The sequence below is a fragment of the Notolepis coatsorum genome (genome assembly GCF_963971535.1).
Source record: "Notolepis coatsorum genome assembly, chromosome: 6".
NCBI classification, from domain to species: domain Eukaryota; kingdom Metazoa; phylum Chordata; class Actinopteri; order Aulopiformes; family Paralepididae; genus Notolepis; species Notolepis coatsorum.
In genome coordinates, this window is record NC_140170.1 from 41789334 (window position 1) to 41810413 (window position 21080).

Sequence of the window (21080 nt, forward strand, 5' to 3'; positions counted from 1 at the left end):
AATGAATAGCGGAATGTTCAAAACCTAGACTCTAGCCATGCAACACTTAAGCAAGACAGGTTATCGAGAGATACAAAGCAGGAACCAACTCCAATTGTAATGCCAGTCAAGGGCAATGGTAGGAAACCCCACATGCATGTCTTGTGGTGTGGGAGGTAACCGGCGTATCCAGAGTAAACCCACGCAAACAGAAAGGCCCCCTGCTGGCAACAATACAACTTACAATACAACTTACAAGACACAAGATACAAGATACAAGATTCCTTTATTGCCACACAACCAGGTTGTGATCGGTACTGTGATCGGTACAGAGTGTATTAAGCTCTACAGTACAAAAAAATGGAACATAGATACATTACCCCCCCCCCCCCCCCCCCCCCCCCTTCCTAGCAATGGATACATAGTACAGCACAACATGACACGATAAATACATAAATACAGCACAGCACGACACAACACAACATAACACATGGAGGGGCTAGTCTATCAGGTCAGGAGCTTGGTTAGTGTTAGGGGGGAGGGGGAGAGGGGGGCCAAGGGAGTTCAGGGTTTGAATGGCGGTTGGGAAGAAGCTGTCCTTGAAGCGGATGGTTTTTGAGAGGATGGACTTGAAGCGCCTACCTGAGGGCAGGCACTGAAACAGGGGCTGTGCTGGGTGTGAGGGGTCCTTTGCAATTTTTCTGGCGCGGGTGGTTGTGCGGGAGGTGAAGATGGAGTCCAGGGAGGGAAGGTCACACCCTATAATTTTGGAGGCCTTGTTTATGATGCGCTGACGTTTTTGAATGGAGTGTTTTATGCAGAACCGTACCAGACTATGATTGATGAGGTGAGTATGCTTTGGATGATGGCAGTATATAATTGGACCAGCAGGTGGCGTTTGACCCTGTACTTCCTCAGCTGCTGGGCCTTTTTCGTGATGGAGGTGATGTTGGTGTCCCATTTTAAGTTATTGTTGATGTGGGTGCCGAGGAATTTGAGTGAGTCCGTCAGAGTTATGGATTGGTCAGAGATTGATAGTGGGAGTTTGTGTGTTTTTTTGGCAGATCTGAAATCAATGGCTATTTCCGTGGTTTTGGAGGTGTTGAGCAGGAGGTGGTTGATGGAGCACCATCTCGCTGCTCTGTCCACCTCTCGCCGGTATGAGGACTCGTCATTGTCTTTGATCAGGCCGAGGATGGTGGTGTCGTCTGCATATTTGAACATGTTTACTGAGCTGTCCAGGGAGATGAGTTGGTTGGTGTAGAGGGAGAAGAGCCAGGGGGAGAGGACGCAGCCCCGAGGGGCACCAGTGCTGAGTGTCAGGGAGTGGGATGTGAGATTGTTCACCTTGACTTTTTGGGTTCTCTTGTTGAGGAAGTCAAGGATCCAGTAGTTCATGGCCGGGTTGATGTTCATGGACTTGGAAGTTGTATTGTGCCTAACCCAATAAAGGTTAGGCTGCAGGTGACAGACAGTGTCCACACACACACGCACACACACACCTCTATTTGCAAAATATAACACAAACAGACAGACACATGCGCACAATACACATACCTGCTTCAAAAGCACACGATTCCTTTTTTGCACACAAACACATCCACTCAAACATGCAGAGACACACACATACTGTACAGTGTGCAAGCACACTCAAATATTCACACACACACACACACACACACACACACACACACACACACACACACACACACACACACACACACACACACACACACACACACACACACACACACACACACACACACACACACACACACACACGTAGACGATTGCATCAGAGGATCCTTGTTCATCAATAATGCTAGATGAACCTTGACGCATCAATCACATCGTATACATATCTTTATTCTGTACCGAGGGATGGCCACTAACTAACCCTGGAGAATATATTCAATAACACACACACACACACACACGCACACACACACACACACACACACACACACACACACACACACACACACACACACACACACACACACACACACACACACACACACACACACACACACACACACACACACACACACACACACACACACACACACACACACACACACACACTTTGATGTCCTGCAGCTATATTGTCCTTGAGCCCAAATTGTTTCTACCTCTCCTCCTCTACCCCTCATCGGTCTCTCTCTATCTCTCCTTCTCTTCCCCTCATCCATCTCTCTATCTCTCCTTCTCTTCCCCACATCCCTCTCTCTCCCTCTCTCTCTCTCCTTCTCTTCCTCTCACTCTTTTATCCTCTCTACCTCTTCATCTGTCATCATCACATCCCGCATCTCCTTTTTTTTATTATTTTTTTTATTCCTCCTCTCTGTCTCACCCAACCACCATTCGTCTTTTGGGCTCCGCTTCATTTATTATCCTTATTCTCTCTTCATCTCTCCTCCTCTCAGCTCTCCTCCTCTCTATCTCTCTTCCTCTCAGCTCTCCTCCTCTCTATTTCTCCTCCTCTCCATCTCTCCTTCTTATTACTCTTTGACACCTCCTTCATCACCTGTACTTTTCAACCACCTCTCCTCCTCCTCCTCCTCCTCCTCCTCCTCCTCCTCCTCCTCCTCCTCCTCCTCCTCCTCCTCCTCCTCCTCCTCCTCCTCCCCTCTGTCTCTACGGCTCTGCTCTCTTATTGTTCCTGGCACAGAGGCGTTGACCGTGCCCACCCAGCTCAAGCCACCCACACCATCCAGTGATTCTGTGTTATTATACCTCCAATAGGCAGCCGTGGCCAGATGGCTGCATTCTTTATATGCAACCAGGCACAGACTTTGGGGTTTTGTTGAGGTCTTGTGGATTCTTTTTTTTTTACATGCTATGGAAGTACAGGTTCATAATAATCCATCACTTGTACATATCGGGCAGATACTTCTATGTTTTACATACAATCTATGTTTTATTAACCATGATGATACCACAATAGTTTGTCTTGAGCCACAGACCTTCAAATTGTGAGGTTCTCCTCTCCCTGGACCTTTAATTCCTGTTCCCTGTACTTTAATTCCCTGTCTCCTCACTTCACTAGCCCCCACCCTCGCGTTCGTTTGCTCTTCAGCAGCCACACCCTTGGACTACCTGTCATTATGTGTTTGATTGGTCTGGTGCCGAACACACACTTCTAGTTTCAAGTATCAATTACCATCACGCACCTGATGTGTATTCTAATTAGCGCGCCTGTGGGCTTTAAGTACCTCGCTCTTCCCCTCTGTCCCTTGTCGGGTCGTTCCGTATCATATCTCTATCACCAAGACTCCTTCGGGAGGTTCTCTGTCTAAGGGCTCCTACGGGAGTTTCGGTTTCTGTCTGTTATGCTGTTTTCATCTCCGGCGTGAGATGCGCTCAAGCCTTCGCCTCCTGTCGCCGTTTGCCTGGAAGGAGACACTGGACTGCGCTCTCTAAACTTCCACGGGAGGTATTCCAGTGTTCCACTTCAGACCTCCGCGCAGCAGACGTCCAGACGCGCATCCAGACCTCCGCGCAGCAGACGCCCAGACGCGCATCCAGACCTCCGCGCAGCAGACGCGCTCTTCACTCCAGACGCGCATCCAGACGCGCATCCAGACCTCCGCGCAGCAGACGCGCTCTTCACTCCAGACGCGCATCCAGACGCGCATCCAGACCTCCGCACAGCAGACGCGCTCTTCACTCCAGACGCGCATCCAGACGCGCATCCAGACCTCCGCGCAGCAGACGCGCTCTTCACTCCAGACGTGCATCCAGACGCGCATCCAGACCTCCGCGCAGCAGACGCGCTCTTCACTCCAGACGCGCATCCAGACGCGCATCCAGACCTCCGCGCAGCAGACGCGCTCTTCACTCCAGACGCGCATCCTGACGCGCATCCAGACCTCCGAGCCAGACGCGCTCTCCGTACCGGCGCGTACTCCAAACAGCCGCGCACCACTCAGTATTCCGCTTGGACAACCCGTTCCCCGTAGCGACGCGCTCGCCCTGTTTGATCCTGCTCTCTTTACGCACAGCGCCTGGGTGAGTTTTGCAAGACTGTCTTTTGACCCTATCATTTTTCGTGTGTGTTAAACACTGAAGATATCCTGCTTTTGTTCAGACTGTCACTCACCCTGTGCCTGCTTTTTGGATTGTTCATTTGGGATAATATTTGCTTGAACTTTGCTCACTGTGTGATTTCACACCGAAGATATTATCACTTGGATTATAATTGGGACTTCGCTCACTGTGTGTATTTGCACCGAAGATTCTATCACGTGGATTGTTGTTGGGACATTACTCGCAGTGTGTATTTACACCGAAGATTCAGTCACTTGGATTACTCTGTTTTGGGACAAGTCACTTCTCCTGTCACCTGCTCTGTTCCCAACTGTACTCTGAGCTAACCCGCTCTCTCTCTCCCTCTCTGTCCCGTTTCCACCTCGGAGAGCTGCCGAGAGGATACTGCAGAGCGGCTCTGACGTCACTGTCAGATTCCTCAGACGAACCTTCCCGGGAGAAGCTGCAGAGCAGCAACATTCTTCTAATGCTTGTATCCCAGTCTTCTTGTCCTCCTAGTCCTCCCTGTCCAGTCCTCTAGTCCTCCTAGTCCTCCCTGTCCAGTCCTTCTAGTCCTCCTAGTCTTCCCTGTCCCCAGCCCGCCTCCGCGGGCCTCTGTTCCTGTTTCCCCTCTCTAATCCTCCTAGTCATCCCTGTACAGTCCTCCTAGTCCTCCCAGTTCCTGCCCTTGTCCCTTGCCCTGTCCTGTTTCCCTTAGCCTTCCCCTTAGCCAGCTCGCCTCTTAAAGGCACTGTGCCTTTTTCCCATTTCTTGTTTTCCAGTAATTTGTGTTCTCCCTTAAAGGGACAGTGCCGTTTTCTGTGTGTTTCAATAAATGCCCAGTTCTTGGCTTACTCTCATACCTGTCTTGTGTTGTGCGATTGGGGTCGGTTACAAACCATAACAGTACGACCCGACCAATCGACGACCCCAGCCAGCACAGACGGTGTATGTTGAGTTTGCCTTTTTTTTTTGTTAGCTCCCCTGTTTAGCCTGTTAGCTTCCCTGTTGGCTTCCCTGTTGGCTCCCCTGTTAGCTTGTTAGTACTCCCCTGTTTGCTTCCCTGTTAGCCTCGTTAGCTCCCCTGCAGCTTGTTAGGCCTCTACTACCAGCATGGCCCCAGTCTGCTAGCTTAGCCCCGGCTGCTAGCACAGCCTTTATGTTAATGCAGCCCTTGCTGCTGGCATAGGCCCTGTAGCTAGCCATGCCCAGGCAGCTAACCCAGTCCCTCTGCATGGCCCCAGTCTGCTAGCTTAGCCCCGGCTGTTAGCACAGCCTCTATGTTAATGCAGCCCTTGCAGCTAGCATAGGCCCTGTAGCTAGCCATGCCCAGGCACCTAACCCGGTCCCTCTGCATGGCCTCCACTTTTTGTGTAGTTTTCCCACTGCTAGGACTGCCCTTTCAGCTAGCAAGGTCAGTTTTTTTCCCACTGCTAGGACTGCCCTTTCAGCTAGCAAGGTCAGTTTTCTCCCACTGCTAGGACTGCCCTTTCAGCTAGCAAGGTCAGTTTTCCCACTGCTAGGACTGCCCTTTCAGCTAGCAAGGTCAGTTTTTTCCCACTGCTAGGACTGCCCTTTCAGCTAGCAAGGTCAGTTTTCTCCCACTGCTAGGACTGCCCTTTCAGCTAGCAAGGTCAGTTTTCCCACTGCTAGGACTGCCCTTTCAGCTAGCAAGGTCAGTTTTTTCCCACTGCTAGGACTGCCCTTTCAGCTAGCAAGGTCAGTTTTCTCCCACTGCTAGGACTGCCCTTTCAGCTAGCAAGGTCAGTTTTCCCACTGCTAGGACTGCCCTTTCAGCTAGCAAGGTCAGTTTTCTCCCACTGCTAGGACTGCCCCTTCAGCTAGCAAGGTCAGTTTTTCCCACTGCTAGGACTGCCCTTTCAGCTAGCAAGGTCAGTTTTCTCCCACTGCTAGGACTGCCCCTTCAGCTAGCAAGGTCAGTTTTCTCCCACTGCTAGGACTGCCCCTTCAACTAGCAAGGTCAGTTTGCTCCCACTGCTAGGACTGCCCCTTCAGCTAGCAAGGTCAGTTTTCTCCCACTGCTAGGACTGCCCCTTCAGCTAGCAAGGTCAGTTTTCTCCCACTGCTAGGACTGCCCCTTCAGCTAGCAAGGTCAGTTTGCTCCCACTGCTAGGACTGCCCCTTCAGCTAGCAAGGTCAGTTTTCTCTCACTGCTAGGACTGCCCCTTCAGCTAGCAAGGTCAGTTCCCCACAGCTAGGACTGTCCTTCCAGCTAGCTTGTTCTCTCATGCTGGTCCAGCCCTGTCTGCCAGCCTAGCTCCGGCAGCTAGCGCAGCCTCTATGTTAATATAGCGGTACAGCTAGCATAGGCCCTGTAGCTATCAGTGCCCTGGAAGCTACCCTTTCCCTCTGCTAGCCCCTTCCCGGTGCTCCTCATAGTTACCCCTCTGCTCCTCTAGTTACCCCTCAGCTCCTCTAGTTACCCCTCAGCTCCTCTGGTTACCCCTCAGCTCCTCTAGTTGCCCCTCGGCTTCCCTAGTTACCCCTCAGCTGCCCTGTTCCTTTGCTAGCCCCACTTTTGTTGTAGCTTCCCCTGCTAGCATGGCCCAGTACTTTTTGTTTTGTTGCCTTGTTTTTTCCCCTGCCCCTCTGTCTGTGTTTTTGGGTCGCCCGGTGGCTCCCGTGGAGGGGGGAGTACTGTGAGGTTCTCCTCTCCCTGGACCTTTAATTCCTGTTCCCTGTACTTTAATTCCCTGTCTCCTCACTTCACTAGCCCCCACCCTCGCGTTCGTTTGCTCTTCAGCAGCCACACCCTTGGACTACCTGTCATTATGTGTTTGATTGGTCTGGTGCCGAACACACACTTCTAGTTTCAAGTATCAATTACCATCACGCACCTGATGTGTATTCTAATTAGCGCGCCTGTGGGCTTTAAGTACCTCGCTCTTCCCCTCTGTCCCTTGTCGGGTCGTTCCGTATCATATCTCTATCACCAAGACTCCTTCGGGAGGTTCTCTGTCTAAGGGCTCCTACGGGAGTTTCGGTTTCTGTCTCTTATGCTGTTTTCATCTCCGGCGTGAGATGCGCTCAAGCCTTCGCCTCCTGTCGCCGTTTGCCTGGAAGGAGACACTGGACTGCGCTCTCTAAACTTCCACGGGAGGTATTCCAGTGTTCCACTTCAGACCTCCGCGCAGCAGACGTCCAGACGCGCATCCAGACCTCCGCGCAGCAGACGCCCAGACGCGCATCCAGACCTCCGCGCAGCAGACGCGCTCTTCACTCCAGACGCGCATCCAGACGCGCATCCAGACCTCCGCGCAGCAGACGCGCTCTTCACTCCAGACGCGCATCCAGACCTCCGCGCAGCAGACGCGCTCTTCACTCCAGACGCGCATCCAGACGCGCATCCAGACCTCCGCGCAGCAGACGCGCTCTTCACTCCAGACGCGCATCCAGACCTCTGCGCAGAAGACGCGCTCTTCACTCCAGACGCGCATCCAGACGCGCATCCAGACCTCCGCGCAGCAGACGCGCTCTTCACTCCAGACGCACATCCTGACGCGCATCCAGACCTCCGAGCCAGACGCGCTCTCCGTACCGGCGCGTACTCCAAACAGCCGCGCACCACTCAGTATTCCGCTTGGACAACCCGTTCCCCGTAGCGACGCGCTCGCCCTGTTTGATCCTGCTCTCTTTACGCACAGCGCCTGGGTGAGTTTTGCAAGACTGTCTTTTGACCCTATCATTTTTCGTGTGTGTTAAACACTGAAGAGATCCTGCTTTTGTTCAGACTGTCACTCACCCTGTGCCTGCTTTTTGGATTGTTCATTTGGGATAATATTTGCTTGAACTTTGCTCACTGTGTGATTTCACACCGAAGATATTATCACTTGGATTATAATTGGGACTTCGCTCACTGTGTGTATTTGCACCGAAGATTCTATCACGTGGATTGTTGTTGGGACATTACTCGCAGTGTGTATTTACACCGAAGATTCAGTCACTTGGATTACTCTGTTTTGGGACAAGTCACTTCTCCTGTCACCTGCTCTGTTCCCAACTGTACTCTGAGCTAACCCGCTCTCTCTCTCCCTCTCTGTCCCGTTTCCACCTCGGAGAGCTGCCGAGAGGATACTGCAGAGCGGCTCTGACGTCACTGTCAGATTCCTCAGACGAACCTTCCCGGGAGAAGCTGCAGAGCAGCAACATTCTTCTAATGCTTGTATCCCAGTCTTCTTGTCCTCCTAGTCCTCCCTGTCCAGTCCTCTAGTCCTCCCTGTCCAGTCCTTCTAGTCCTCCTAGTCTTCCCTGTCCCCAGCCCGCCTCCGCGGGCCTCTGTTCCTGTTTCCCCTCTCTAGTCCTCCTAGTCATCCCTGTCCAGTCCTCCTAGTCCTCCCAGTTCCTGCCCTTGTCCCTTGCCCTGTCCTGTTTCCCTTAGCCTTCCCCTTAGCCAGCTCGCCTCTTAAAGGCACTGTGCCTTTTTCCCATTTCTTGTTTTCCAGTAATTTGTGTTCTCCCTTAAAGGGACAGTGCCGTTTTCTGTGTGTTTCAATAAATGCCCAGTTCTTGGCTTACTCTCATACCTGTCTTGTGTTGTGCGATTGGGGTCGGTTACAAACCATAACACAAATACTTGTATTGGTTTTTCTTAATGATGCATGCTGAACTAACTACACAGTACATTTCGCAGAGTAAATTTTACTCAAACTGAGTACATTGTACATTGTACATGTACTCAGTTTGAGTAAAATGAACTCTGTGAAATTTACTGTGTAACTCTGACCCACAGGCCATTGCAATACACCTAACCCTCCCCCCCTGCCTAACACTTTCTACCTTCTACCTTTGTTATTATGATGTCATGGTGTGAGAGACAGTTGACCATCTTACAGTTTAACTTTGAGTTAAATCCCCACACAGGGTTTCCAGTAAAGGGGGGAGAGGAACAGAGGCTTTTGTATCACAAAAAAAACTATTTATTTAACTCATACAAAAAACATACAGAGCTGACAATGACAAAAGAGGGGAAAAGGCGATCACAGCGGAACATTAATCAAAAATACTGGACTGAAGTTTAAACTAGAAAACCTCACACAACCTCACACACAGAGAGGGGGAGAGAGAATACATACATTTTGGTGTTTGGACCATATTTGGATCAATATCTTCCTGCAATTTACCCTTCCCCCCTACACACACACACACACATGCACACACACACACACACACACACACACACACACACACACACACACACACACACACACACACACACACACACACACACACACACACACACACACACACACACACACACACACACACACACACACACACACACACACACACACACACACACACACACACACACACAATGCCTATAGGTCTCCTCCTTTTCTGTTGAGGGCTCCTAACAATGTCCCTCTCTGCATCTTATCCAAATAGCCATTTTATTATAAAACCAGAGACAAGCGCCTCTCTCTCCCTCTCTCTCTCTCCTTCTCTTCCTCTCACTCTTTTATCCTCTCTACCTCTTCATCTGTCATATTTACACGCGAGCAGCATGTGTCTGCGGAGTGCACTGGAGTAGATAGAGAAACAATAGGAATTAGATGCAGTTGTATACGTTAGAGAAAACTACCAATCTATAAAATGTCAAGATTATATGCTTACTTCCGCGCACTGCCAGCCAGCCTGTATGCGACGGAGAGATACATTAAAAATGTTGACAGAGTGAAGAGAATCTCTTGATTCAGATACAATTTAACACAAATGGTTAGAAATATATTTAATGTTTCTCTGCATATTTGCACACCGCCAGCAAAGTACTGGGTCCATGTCCGTTGTCTCTTCTTCGGAGTGGATTTGGTGCCAGCTGTCATCTCTGCCCGTCTCCGTCATTGAAACTGGAGACCGAAAGTTGTACAAAATTGTATTTCTTTCACACAGCGTGGGTCTATATATTATTTACAAGTTAGATTCAGTTTTGCAAAACATTTGGCCTATAACAAGGCAGGTTTGACCGTGCAAAGTCACATTATCTGCATTGTGTTGATTACTGTACGTCCTAAATGCCATCATTTCATATCAGTCCTTTCTGTTTATTCTCGTATCCCATCTTGTCAGTGGCAACTGAATCCCAGCATGACATTCATTAGTGAATAATCTGTTCTCAAATCAGCAATGAAACCACGCAGCCCTGATCTTACTTCAACATTCATACTAATTTCTGTTCACTGAATCTCATATTGATTACGGTTGTGACATGGAGAATCATTGATCTACTGCTGACTGGACCAGGCATGGCTGCTCTGCTCATCACATTTAGATGGTGGCTTATTAGTGTGTGTGTGTGTGTGTGTGTGTGTGTGTGTGTGTGTGTGTGTGTGTGTGTGTGTGTGTGTGTGTGTGTGTGTGTGTGTGTGTGTGTGTGTGTGTGTGTGTGTGTGTGTGTGTGTGTGTGTGTGTGTGTGTGTGTGTGTGTGTGTGTGTGTGTGTGTGTGTGTGTGTGTGTGTGTGTGTGTGTGCGTGTGCGTGAGTGTGTGTGTCCATCCTTGTGTTAGGGTCTCTCATGGGGGTTGCAGCCCTTGTGTTAGGGTCTCTCATGGGGGTTGCAGCCCTTGTGTTAGGGCCTCTCATGGGGGGTTTGCAGCCCTTGTGTTAGGGTCTCTCATGGGGTTGCAGCCCTTGTGTTAGGGTCTCTCATGGGGGTTGCAGCCCTTGTGTTAGGGCCTCTCATGGGGGGTTTGCAGCCCTTGTGTTAGGGTCTCTCATGGGGGGTTGCCGGCCGCCCTTGTGTTAGGGTCTCTCATGGGGGTTGCAGCCCTTGTGTTAGGGTCTCTCATGGGGGTTGCAGCCCTTGTGTTAGGGTCTCTCATGGGGGTTGCAGCCCTTGTGTTAGGGTCTCTCATGGGGGTTGCAGCCCTTGTGTTAGGGTCTCTCATGGGGGGTTGCAGCCCTTGTGTTAGGGTCTCTCATGGGGGTTGCAGCCCTTGTGTTAGGGTCTCTCATGGGGGTTGCAGCCCTTGTGTTAGGGTCTCTCATGGGGGTTGCAGCCCTTGTGTTAGGGTCTCTCATGGGGGTTTCAGCCCTTGTGTTAGTGTCTCTCATGGGGGTGTTTTCAGCCCTTGTGTTAGGGTCTCTCATGGGGGTGTTTTCAGCCCTTGTGTTAGGGTCTCTCATGGGGGTGTTTTCAGCCCTTGTGTTAGGGTCTCTCATGGGGGTGTTTTCAGCCCTTGTGTTAGGGTCTCTCATGGGGGTGTTTTCAGCCCTTGTGTTAGGGTCTCTCATGGGGGTGTTTTCAGCCCTTGTGTTAGGGTCTCTCATGGGGGTGTTTTCAGCCCCTGTGTTAGGGTCTCTCATGGGGGTGTTTTCAGCCCTTGTGTTAGGGTCTCTCATGGGGGTGTTTTCAGCCCCTGTGTTAGGGTCTCTCATGGGGGTGTTTTCAGCCCTTGTGTTAGGGTCTCTCATGGGGGTGTTTTCAGCCCTTGTGTTAGGGTCTCTCATGGGGGTGTTTTCAGCCCTTGTGTTAGGGTCTCTCATGGGGGTGTTTTCAGCCCCTGTGTTAGGGTCTCTCATGGGGGTGTTTTCAGCCCTTGTGTTAGGGTCTCCTATGAGTTGTCTTTGACTAGAAAGCAACAAAGAAGGCTGACAAGACAGTAGGAACTTTAATTGTCTTCCTGAATCACTGCGGCATGACTTCTGCAATTAGCAGCTGAATTAGTCTATTATGTGATGCTGTTGACTGGAATGCCCCTTAAAGAAATAACAGCGTTGACAGAAGACCTCATCGCATAACGTTCCCTGATGGAATGACTGCTCGTTACGCGGCAGCATTGATGGTACAGTCCATACGTTAGATTTAGAGGCTGTGTGTGTGTGTGTGTGTGTGTGTGTGTGTGTGTGTGTGTGTGTGTGTATGTGTGTGTGTGTGTGTGTGTGTGTGTGTGTGTGTGTCTGTGTGTGTGTGTGTGTGTGTGTGTGTGTGTGTGTGTGTGTGTGTGTGTGTGTGTGTGTGTGTGACTCATCCCAATGACCTGTGCAACCATGTCCAAAATGACCAATAAAGCGATATTCTCTCTTTCTTTCTCTCGCTCTCTCATATATATATGTATATAGTATATATAATATAAGTATATAATATATATATATAATATATAATGTTGTTTATTCTGCAAAGACAGTGTAGTAGGCTGTGCCATCAAAGTGATGTTGTTTATTTGACATACCTCTAGTGACACTATACTATACTACTATACTATATACAGCATATACAGTATGAATCACGTATAATGTGATAATAATGGAGACCTTTAACTTAACGCTGTGGTAGCTCAGGAAGAAGAGCCCTGCGTCTGTGCCAGGCTACAGTACCGCAGCGTGGACCCACCCTGGACCCACCCTGGCAGAGAGCAGCAGCAGTGCAGCAGGACAGGAAGCCGATAAATAACAGCAATTCTACGTTGGTTACGACTGTAGGTTATGCACCGCTGTTATATTGAAGCTGGGGAGGAGGGTGTTGCCTGCCTGTGAGATAATTGGTGTCCGTTTATCATGTTCAGCTGGTACATGTGTTGTACTCGGAAGTGTCAGCATGGCTCCGCAGAGTTAGTCTCCCACATTATGCGCCATGACATCAACTTGCATAGTTAGTACAGCGTCACGTGAATTAATGAATGATTTTATTTCGGTCTTCTTTTACAAAGCAATGTACTAGTAGTAGAACATTTATAAACGAAAGAAAATGACGAAAGAGGGTGTAGGCTGAAGCCGAGGCTTATAATTGCCTGCCCTTTTTACATGACATTATTTACACACAAAAAATAACCATAATTCAGTACATCATTTTGCAAAACCAAATGGTTACAAAAGTTACATACACATTTATTTATTTGTTTTTTATATATATATATATATATATTTTTTTTTTGTCACGATTTGAATGCAGTTATGTTATTCTGAGTCACTGTGTCATGTTTCCAAAGTCGGATTTTACATAATTTGGAATGAGGACTGTGTAGACACAAACACACACAATTACAATCAATATCTGAATAATTACACAATTACAATCGAATACAAAAATATGAATAATAATCTTTTTATTGTATTTTACTATTATATATGTACTTTGTTACTATGTCTATACTACTATCTACTGTACTATCCTACTATGCCTACACACTACTACTTATTATGCTAATATGTCTATACTACTATGCACCCAGAGTGTACCAGTCAAGTTTGACACTGCTAAATGAACAATACCAGTCATTGATTGAACATGTAAACATACATGGAATTCACATTATATGCCCCACCCACTTCGCTTAGATGAATAAAATGTGAAACGTAAACATTCATTATGATATTGTAATTGTTTAGTGCATTTTGAATAACAACATATTTCCTACTCTGATGATAATAATAATAATTGTATTATTATAACAATAATATGAATAAACAGAAGGGAATGGAATGCATGTATTTTTATTAAATACATGCATTTAATATTAAATGATAGTGCTCTACTTTGGCAAGCCAATACAACATGTATTTCTTCCTATGCGGTACTAGAGGTTAAAAATAAACAAACTATTACTGATTTTACATTTATTTCCTCAGCTTTTTCTAGTTGTAAAAGCAATATGCACTGGTACTATTTGTATTCATTATTTTTAGTACTGATGCCTAGATTTAACCTGTTAAGCTGCAGCCCTATTTTCAGAAAATCTGACTAAAAGTACATGCCCAAGAAAATGGAAGATTGCTCCACTTCTACAAGGTCAATTAGCATGTTCTTGGTATCTACATGTAGGAACATCTATGGATCTCAGGGAATGTATTCCCAGTATCAGAAATATTGTGTCTGTTACTATGCTTGAGTAAATTGTAATGAAACAAAGGAGAATATAAATGATCATTTTTCTTTGCATCTTTGATGGTGAATAACATTGCAGTTGGAGGAATTTTGCTTCTTGAGATCAAATGTACAAAAAATATAAGCAAATTAATAAAGGGGAGATGATTTACAGCGTTTTTTGTAGATAGAGTACTGAATTTTGCCATCCGGACACATGCAATTTGAACTATAATGCAAATTGAATATATATCAGGCCTATAAATTACCTTATTATGGCCAAGTCATACATCTATGGATAGGGCCAAATCTCATCTTTCCAATGGCAGTGTTAAATCTGGATTTAGTCATTTCCTCGCGTGACTACTCACCTTTTTCCAATGCAATGCACAGAGAATTCACATTATTCAGAGAAACTCTTATTAAAAAAAAATTATTAAAATCATCTGTAAACAAACGTAGTGCTGAAAATAGACACTTTGACTGCTGTTTTGATAGGGTTAGGCCCGTTAGGGTTTTTACTCTTGGCTACATTTGAAAAAGAAACACAACATTAATTAATACGGTCTGTATTGATCAATTTATGATGAGGACAGCAGGGTCCCCCAATTGGTTAGAAAGCATTAGTGGGAATAATGTTAGAATGACTTGTACCCTATGGGTTGGCCGTCTTGACGGAGATCTTGAAGGAATAATGTTAGAATTGATTGATTTATTGATTGTTTATTTCAAATATGCAAACAACAACAAACAAACGTCAAGTACAGATATAGCTTTAAGCCATTCAAATAATAAATGTATATAAAAAATTTCAATAAAAATATAAACAAAGATAAAGCTGTAGGGGAAGCTATGTGAGCGATATTCTGTGACTTGAGACAGTATGTTCTGTGAGAGAGCTCTCTCAGTATTTCCAAAGCCAAATTCTCCCTTTCCAGCTCTCAGCTCCTGGCAACAGCTGCCCATGCTGTCAAACATGGCTGGCATCACCTCCTCAGTCAGGGGCTCCAGAAAATCATCAACCTCCTGAGCTGCAAGCTCATCAGTTGCCAGACAATTTTGAAAAAGGGGACTAACCCTGGTGGGGGATGACCTGATGAAAACAAAACAAACAGGGAAGTAGCAGGGAAGACGGAATTGTTTTTATATTGGAATTTTATATTTCCAGGAATATGTGGCTGAGGATATTTATTATGAAATCATCATTTGGTTTGGTCATATCCTAGCCAAATACTAAGCCCACATAATTTCAATATATGGCACGTGGACATTATTCAGATATTTGATTTAATTGTATGAAACCTTAGATGTATCTGGGCACAGTATACGATAGGAGGCAAATGGTGGCTCAGTATTTGACCTGGCATAAAGCATATAATATAATCTCCAGATATGATCCAGATTTCACAAGAATTATAAAAAAAAATATCTCCGGGTTTTGGTTGTTTTCGCACAGTGCTGGACTTCAGAATTCACTGCTTCAAAATCCAAGTGTGAACATTATGAATTAAGATAGATTTTCCATTTTAACTGTATGATTTCCAGATGTCCACTGTTTGTGTATGACTTCAGCTTTGAATACTGTTACCAGTTGTAACCTGGTTGTAACAGGGACATGAAAAACAAAGAGTACAAACTCAGTGCGACTGTTTGGCCAGTTGAAGAACACCATGCAGGGTAGAGTGCTCCGTTTATCGATGTGAGGAAGCAGTTATTGTAGCTGACAAATACAACGCTGTATTGATTAAGGTTTTTAGAAACCATGCACAGTAGATGGGACTTTGCTGCGTGTAACCTTGCCTGACCCAGCCCTCACATCACAGTAGATGGGACTTTGCTGCGTGTAACCTTGCCTGACCCAGCCCTCACATCACAGTAGATGGGACTTTGCTGCGTGTAACCTTGCCTGACCCAGCCCTCACATCACAGTAGATGGGACTTTGCTGCGTGTAACCTTGCCTGACCCAGCCCTCACATCACAGTAGATGGGACTTTGCTGCGTGTAACCTTGCCTGACCCAGCCCTCACATCACAGTATCCTCCTCCTTCTGCACAAAGAGCAGTGAGATGCACACATAAAGCAGTCAATGACGGCCAGGCTACTAGTCATTACGAGGATGGGATATTGCACCATCTGTATTTGCTGTCACTTTCCTGACTACATTGCTGTATATTTTGGCCATATCATTTTCTGCCTTGATGTCAGCTGCCAGCATCTGCATCTGACCTGTGTCTCTCTGACTGACCTTTCACAGCAGTTCAGAAAGAGATTCCCTGCGACATTTGTGGACCAATTTGTGTGATTAAGCAGGGGTGTCTCCTTCAAACGATCGTTCACTGCTCAGTGTCTACACTCTATTGCAGTACAGTGGGCACGTTCCCCCACTTCCAAAAATAGCACTACACCACTGTGATTAACCTGTTAACAACAACATAACTCAGAGTCAACTAAAATGCCACTCAAAGAGATGTTACACCTGCGCAACCGCACACACCCTGTTATCATATTACTGTAGGTGCTCTGAGCAGACCTCACTACCGCACACACCCTGTTATCATATTACTGTAGGTGCTCTGAGCAGACCTCACTACCACAGCACACACCCTGTTATCATATTACTGTAGGTGCTCTGAGCAGACCTCACTACCACACACACCCTGTTATCATATTACTGTAGGTGCTCTGAGCAGACCTCACTACCACACACACCCTGTTATCATATTACTGTAGGTGCTCTGAGCAGACCTCACTACCACACACACCCTGTTATCATATTACTGTAGGTGCTCTGAGCAGACCTCACTACCACACACACCCTGTTATCATATTACTGTAGGTGCTCTGAGCAGACCTCACTACCACACACACCCTGTTATCATATTACTGTAGGTGCTCTGAGCAGACCTCACTACCACAGCACACACCCTGTTATCATATTACTGTAGGTGCTCTCTCTCTCTCTCTCTCTCTCTCTCTCTCTCTCTCTCTCTCTCTCTCTCTCTCTCTCTCTCTCTCTCTCTCTCTCTCGCTCTCCTTCCACGGAGTTGAACAGCGTCAGACATCCCTAAATTGCATGTGACAGCCGAGACTCTTCACCTCAGACAGCAGTTCTTCTGGGACCAGATGGTTCCTCTCCAGCTGGACCTGCTTGCTTCTCTATTTTTAAACAGACACACCTGGGAGAGGCCTGTCTGTCTGTCTACCTTGAAAAGCCCTTCAACAGTCAAAAGGAAGTACGGAGGGAGCTTGGAGGAAACATTTTTGCATCAGAACACAAATACTTTTTCTGACAAAGAGAATGAGAGTGTGAGGGAGACAGATGGGCGGGGGGCATGCTCTGTGATGTGTGGAAAACATGATAAAGATTATTTAAATGACCCTGGCTGTACCCCTTCCCTCCCCCTGCAGGTATATGAACGAGGCAGCAACGTTGAGCAGTTTGTGACCCGTTTCCTGCTGAAGGAATCAGCCAATCAGATCCAGTCCCTACTAAACTCCGTGGAGAGTGCCGTGGATGCGATTGACGAGCAGCACAGCCAATCAAGGTGAGCCATTGGCACGCAGAGCTGTGGGCCTCACTGTGTAATGTTGTTATGTGTGAAGACTGTGTGTGTGAGCATGCGTGTGTGTGTGTGTGTGTGTGTGTGTGTGTGTGTGTGTGTGTGTGTGTGTGTGTGTGTGTGTGTGTGTGTGTGTGTGTGTGTGTGTGTGTGTGTGTGTGTGTGTGTGTCGTCACCCAGCTGCTGATTTGAATTAATCTGCTGTCTTCCAGCTCAACACTGCCCTCTGTGTCAATGAGCGTCACCACCAAGTCTGCTTCGCGCAGCCCCGTTACCACGGCAACCCAGAGCCAACCAGAGAATGAGATGAGCTCTGTGTAGTAACCATGGGCTACTGCCCCCCAGTGGTGAATAAGGAGTAGTTCAACAATCAGACCAAGATGGCTTCATAGTCCCATGACATGAGACAATAGCAGTGGTGAGGTTGAGAGAAGCTACCCAATAAAACAATGAAATAGTATAAATTCATATTTAACAATACAAAATACATCTACTGACATGTCACTCAATCTACCAAAATAACAAATCATTAAAATCTGTTCGTTTTTCTTTTGGCATCGCACCAGCTCCAAGGACGAGGTAAATAGTTGTATTCTTGTTTTTTCTTGAGGTTTCTTGTTTATAAACATACCACGTTTGAGCCAATCAGCAACACCCGCTGAATCACGTGACTGAGTTGCCCCCTACTTGCACGAGCTGCCGTTTCGGAAAAAACGGCTGATGTAATTTTGCTAAATCAGCAGCATGGCTGTGAGTCTCTATCTTTTACATTATATCTAGCTTTGGCAGGGACTGATTGTTTAGATCGCTAGCATGGCTAACAAATCTAAATACATTTTGGCCTCCTTGATGCGCAGCACACTGTCTGACGTGGAAACCGTCTATATATTAATAAACACACCCTGGGGCCTTCTTCCTGTGTGTGTGGCACTTCCCTGTACCATACAGACTCTGTTTTGCTATTAGGACCATTAACCTCAAGTAAGCAACACAGGAGCAGAGCTGACAACACAGTAGAGTAGAGCTGACAACACAGTAGAGTAGAGCTGACAACACAGTAGAGTAGAGCTGACAACACAGGGAGCAGAGCTGACAACACAGGGAGTAGAGCTGACAACACAGTAGAGTAGAGCTGACAACACAGGGAGTAGAGCTGACAACACAGGGAGTAGAGCTGACAACACAGGGAGTAGAGCTGACAACACAGGGAGCAGAGCTGACAACACAGTAGAGTAGAGCTGACAACACAGTAGAGCAGAGCTGACAACACAGGGAGTAGAGCTGACAACACAGTAGAGTAGAGCTGACAACACAGGGAGTAGAGCTGACAACACAGGGAGTAGAGCTGACAACACAGTAGAGTAGAGCTGACAACACAGGGAGTAGAGCTGACAACACAGTAGAGTAGAGCTGACAACACAGTAGAGTAGAGCTGACAACACAGTAGAGTAGAGCTGACAACACAGTAGAGTAGAGCTGACAACACAGTAGAGTAGAGCTGACAACACAGGGAGTAGAGCTGACAACACAGTAGAGTAGAGCTGACAACACAGTAGAGCAGAGCTGACAACACAGGGAGTAGAGCTGACAACACAGGGAGTAGAGCTGACAACACAGGGAGTAGAGCTGACAACACAGGGAGTAGAGCTGACAACACAGTAGAGCAGAGCTGACAACACAGTAGAGTAGAGCTGACAACACAGGGAGTAGAGCTGACAACACAGCAGAGCTGACAACACAGGGAGTAGAGCTGACAACACAGTAGAGTAGAGCTGACAACACAGGAGAGTAGAGCTGACAACACAGTAGAGTAGAGCTGACAACACAGGAGAGTAGAGCTGACAACACAGGGAGTAGAGCTGACAACACAGGGAGTAGAGCTGACAACACAGTAGAGTAGAGCTGACAACACAGGGAGTAGAGCTGACAACACAGTAGAGTAGAGCTGACAACACAGGGAGTAGAGCTGACAACACAGGGAGTAGAGCTGACAACACAGGGAGTAGAGCTGACAACACAGGGAGTAGAGCTGACAACACAGGGAGTAGAGCTGACAACACAGGGAGTAGAGCTGACAACACAGTAGAGTAGAGCTGACAACACAGGGAGTAGAGCTGACAACACAGTAGAGTAGAGCTGACAACACAGTAGAGCAGAGCTGACAACACAGTAGAGTAGAGCTGACAACACAGGGAGTAGAGCTGACAACACAGGGAGTAGAGCTGACAACACAGGGAGTAGAGCTGACAACACAGGGAGTAGAGCTGACAACACAGTAGAGCAGAGCTGACAACACAGTAGAGTAGAGCTGACAACACAGTAGAGTAGAGCTGACAACACAGGGAGTAGAGCTGACAACACAGTAGAGCAGAGCTGACAACACAGGGAGTAGAGCTGACAACACAGGGAGTAGAGCTGACAACACAGTAGAGTAGAGCTGACAACACAGTAGAGTAGAGCTGACAACACAGGGAGTAGAGCTGACAACACAGTAGAGTAGAGCTGACAACACAGGGAGTAGAGCTAACAACACAGGGAGCAGAGCTGACAACACAGGGAGTAGAGCTGACAACACAGTAGAGTAGAGCTGACAACACAGGGAGTAGAGCTGACAACACAGTAGAGTAGAGCTGACAACACAGGGAGTAGAGCTGACAACACAGTAGAGTATAGCTGACAACACAGGGAGTAGAGCTGACAACACAGTAGAGCAGAGCTGACAACACAGTAGAGTAGAGCTGACAACACAGTAGAGTAGAGCTGACAACACAGGGAGCAGAGCTGACAACACAGTAGAGTAGAGCTGACAACACAGGGAGCAGAGCTGACAACACAGGGAGTAGAGCTGACAACACAGTAGAGTAGAGCTGACAACACAGGGAGTAGAGCTGACAACACAGGGAGTAGAGCTGACAACACAGGGAGTAGAGCTGACAACACAGTAGAGTAGAGCTGACAACACAGGGAGCAGAGCTGACAACACAGTAGAGTAGAGCTGACAACACAGTAGAGTAGAGCTAACAACACAGGGAGCAGAGCTGACAACACAGGAGTAGAGCTGTGACCTGCAACAGGGCAGTTTTAAAACCAGAGACAGTGGACAGACTTGTCTTTCTTGCCTGCAACTTAAAGTAATGGCTTTGCTTGTCCAAATGACAATACTGACCAAATTGAGATATTTTTTTCTCTTGTCCATTTATTTGGTTTGCTTTCTAGTGTAAAATACAGTTTGAAACCGTCTGTGTACACAGTAGGCTATGTGTGCTAGCAGAGCTAGTCTCCAGTCACGAGTCACGGTGCACATGTGCGGTGGTTTGTCCACCAAAAAAGCGCCAAAAGATAGAAAATAAACTAGCAGAGCCAGAACTGTTCAACTCCCCTGGAGCCACAGCCAGCAGAGAAGCCGGTTTACTTTCGCTTTCAAACCAGCTGCAGCCTGAGAACTGGAGTGTGAGGGGATGTAACACTAAAGATGGCGGCAACGACAAAGAATTGCTGCAAAATAAACATACAACATCTGTTGTAAAAAAATAAATAAAAAAAAAAATAATTTTTTTTATACTTATAACAATATCGATAATATCGAATATCGAGTGATATGTTATTGTTATCGATATCTAGGGCTGACCTTTGAAGCTTTTTTTGGCAATCGAAGCTTCGGGGCCGAGCTTCGATTTTTATTCGAAGCTTA

At 47.1% G+C, this 21080-nt stretch overlaps 1 protein-coding gene across 1 annotated transcript in view; it reads left to right on the forward strand.

Annotated features, from left to right (window-relative positions):
- The window catches only part of necab2 (N-terminal EF-hand calcium binding protein 2), a gene marked incomplete at both ends in the record, with an annotated part of 380241 nt that overhangs the window by 303640 nt on the left and 55521 nt on the right, over positions 1 to 21080 (forward strand). The window contains 2 exons of the mRNA XM_084315533.1: positions 17238 to 17374; positions 17956 to 17968. Coding sequence (XP_084171659.1) covers positions 17238 to 17374; positions 17956 to 17968 — 150 coding nt within the window. The remainder of the gene's footprint in view (positions 1 to 17237; positions 17375 to 17955; positions 17969 to 21080) is intronic.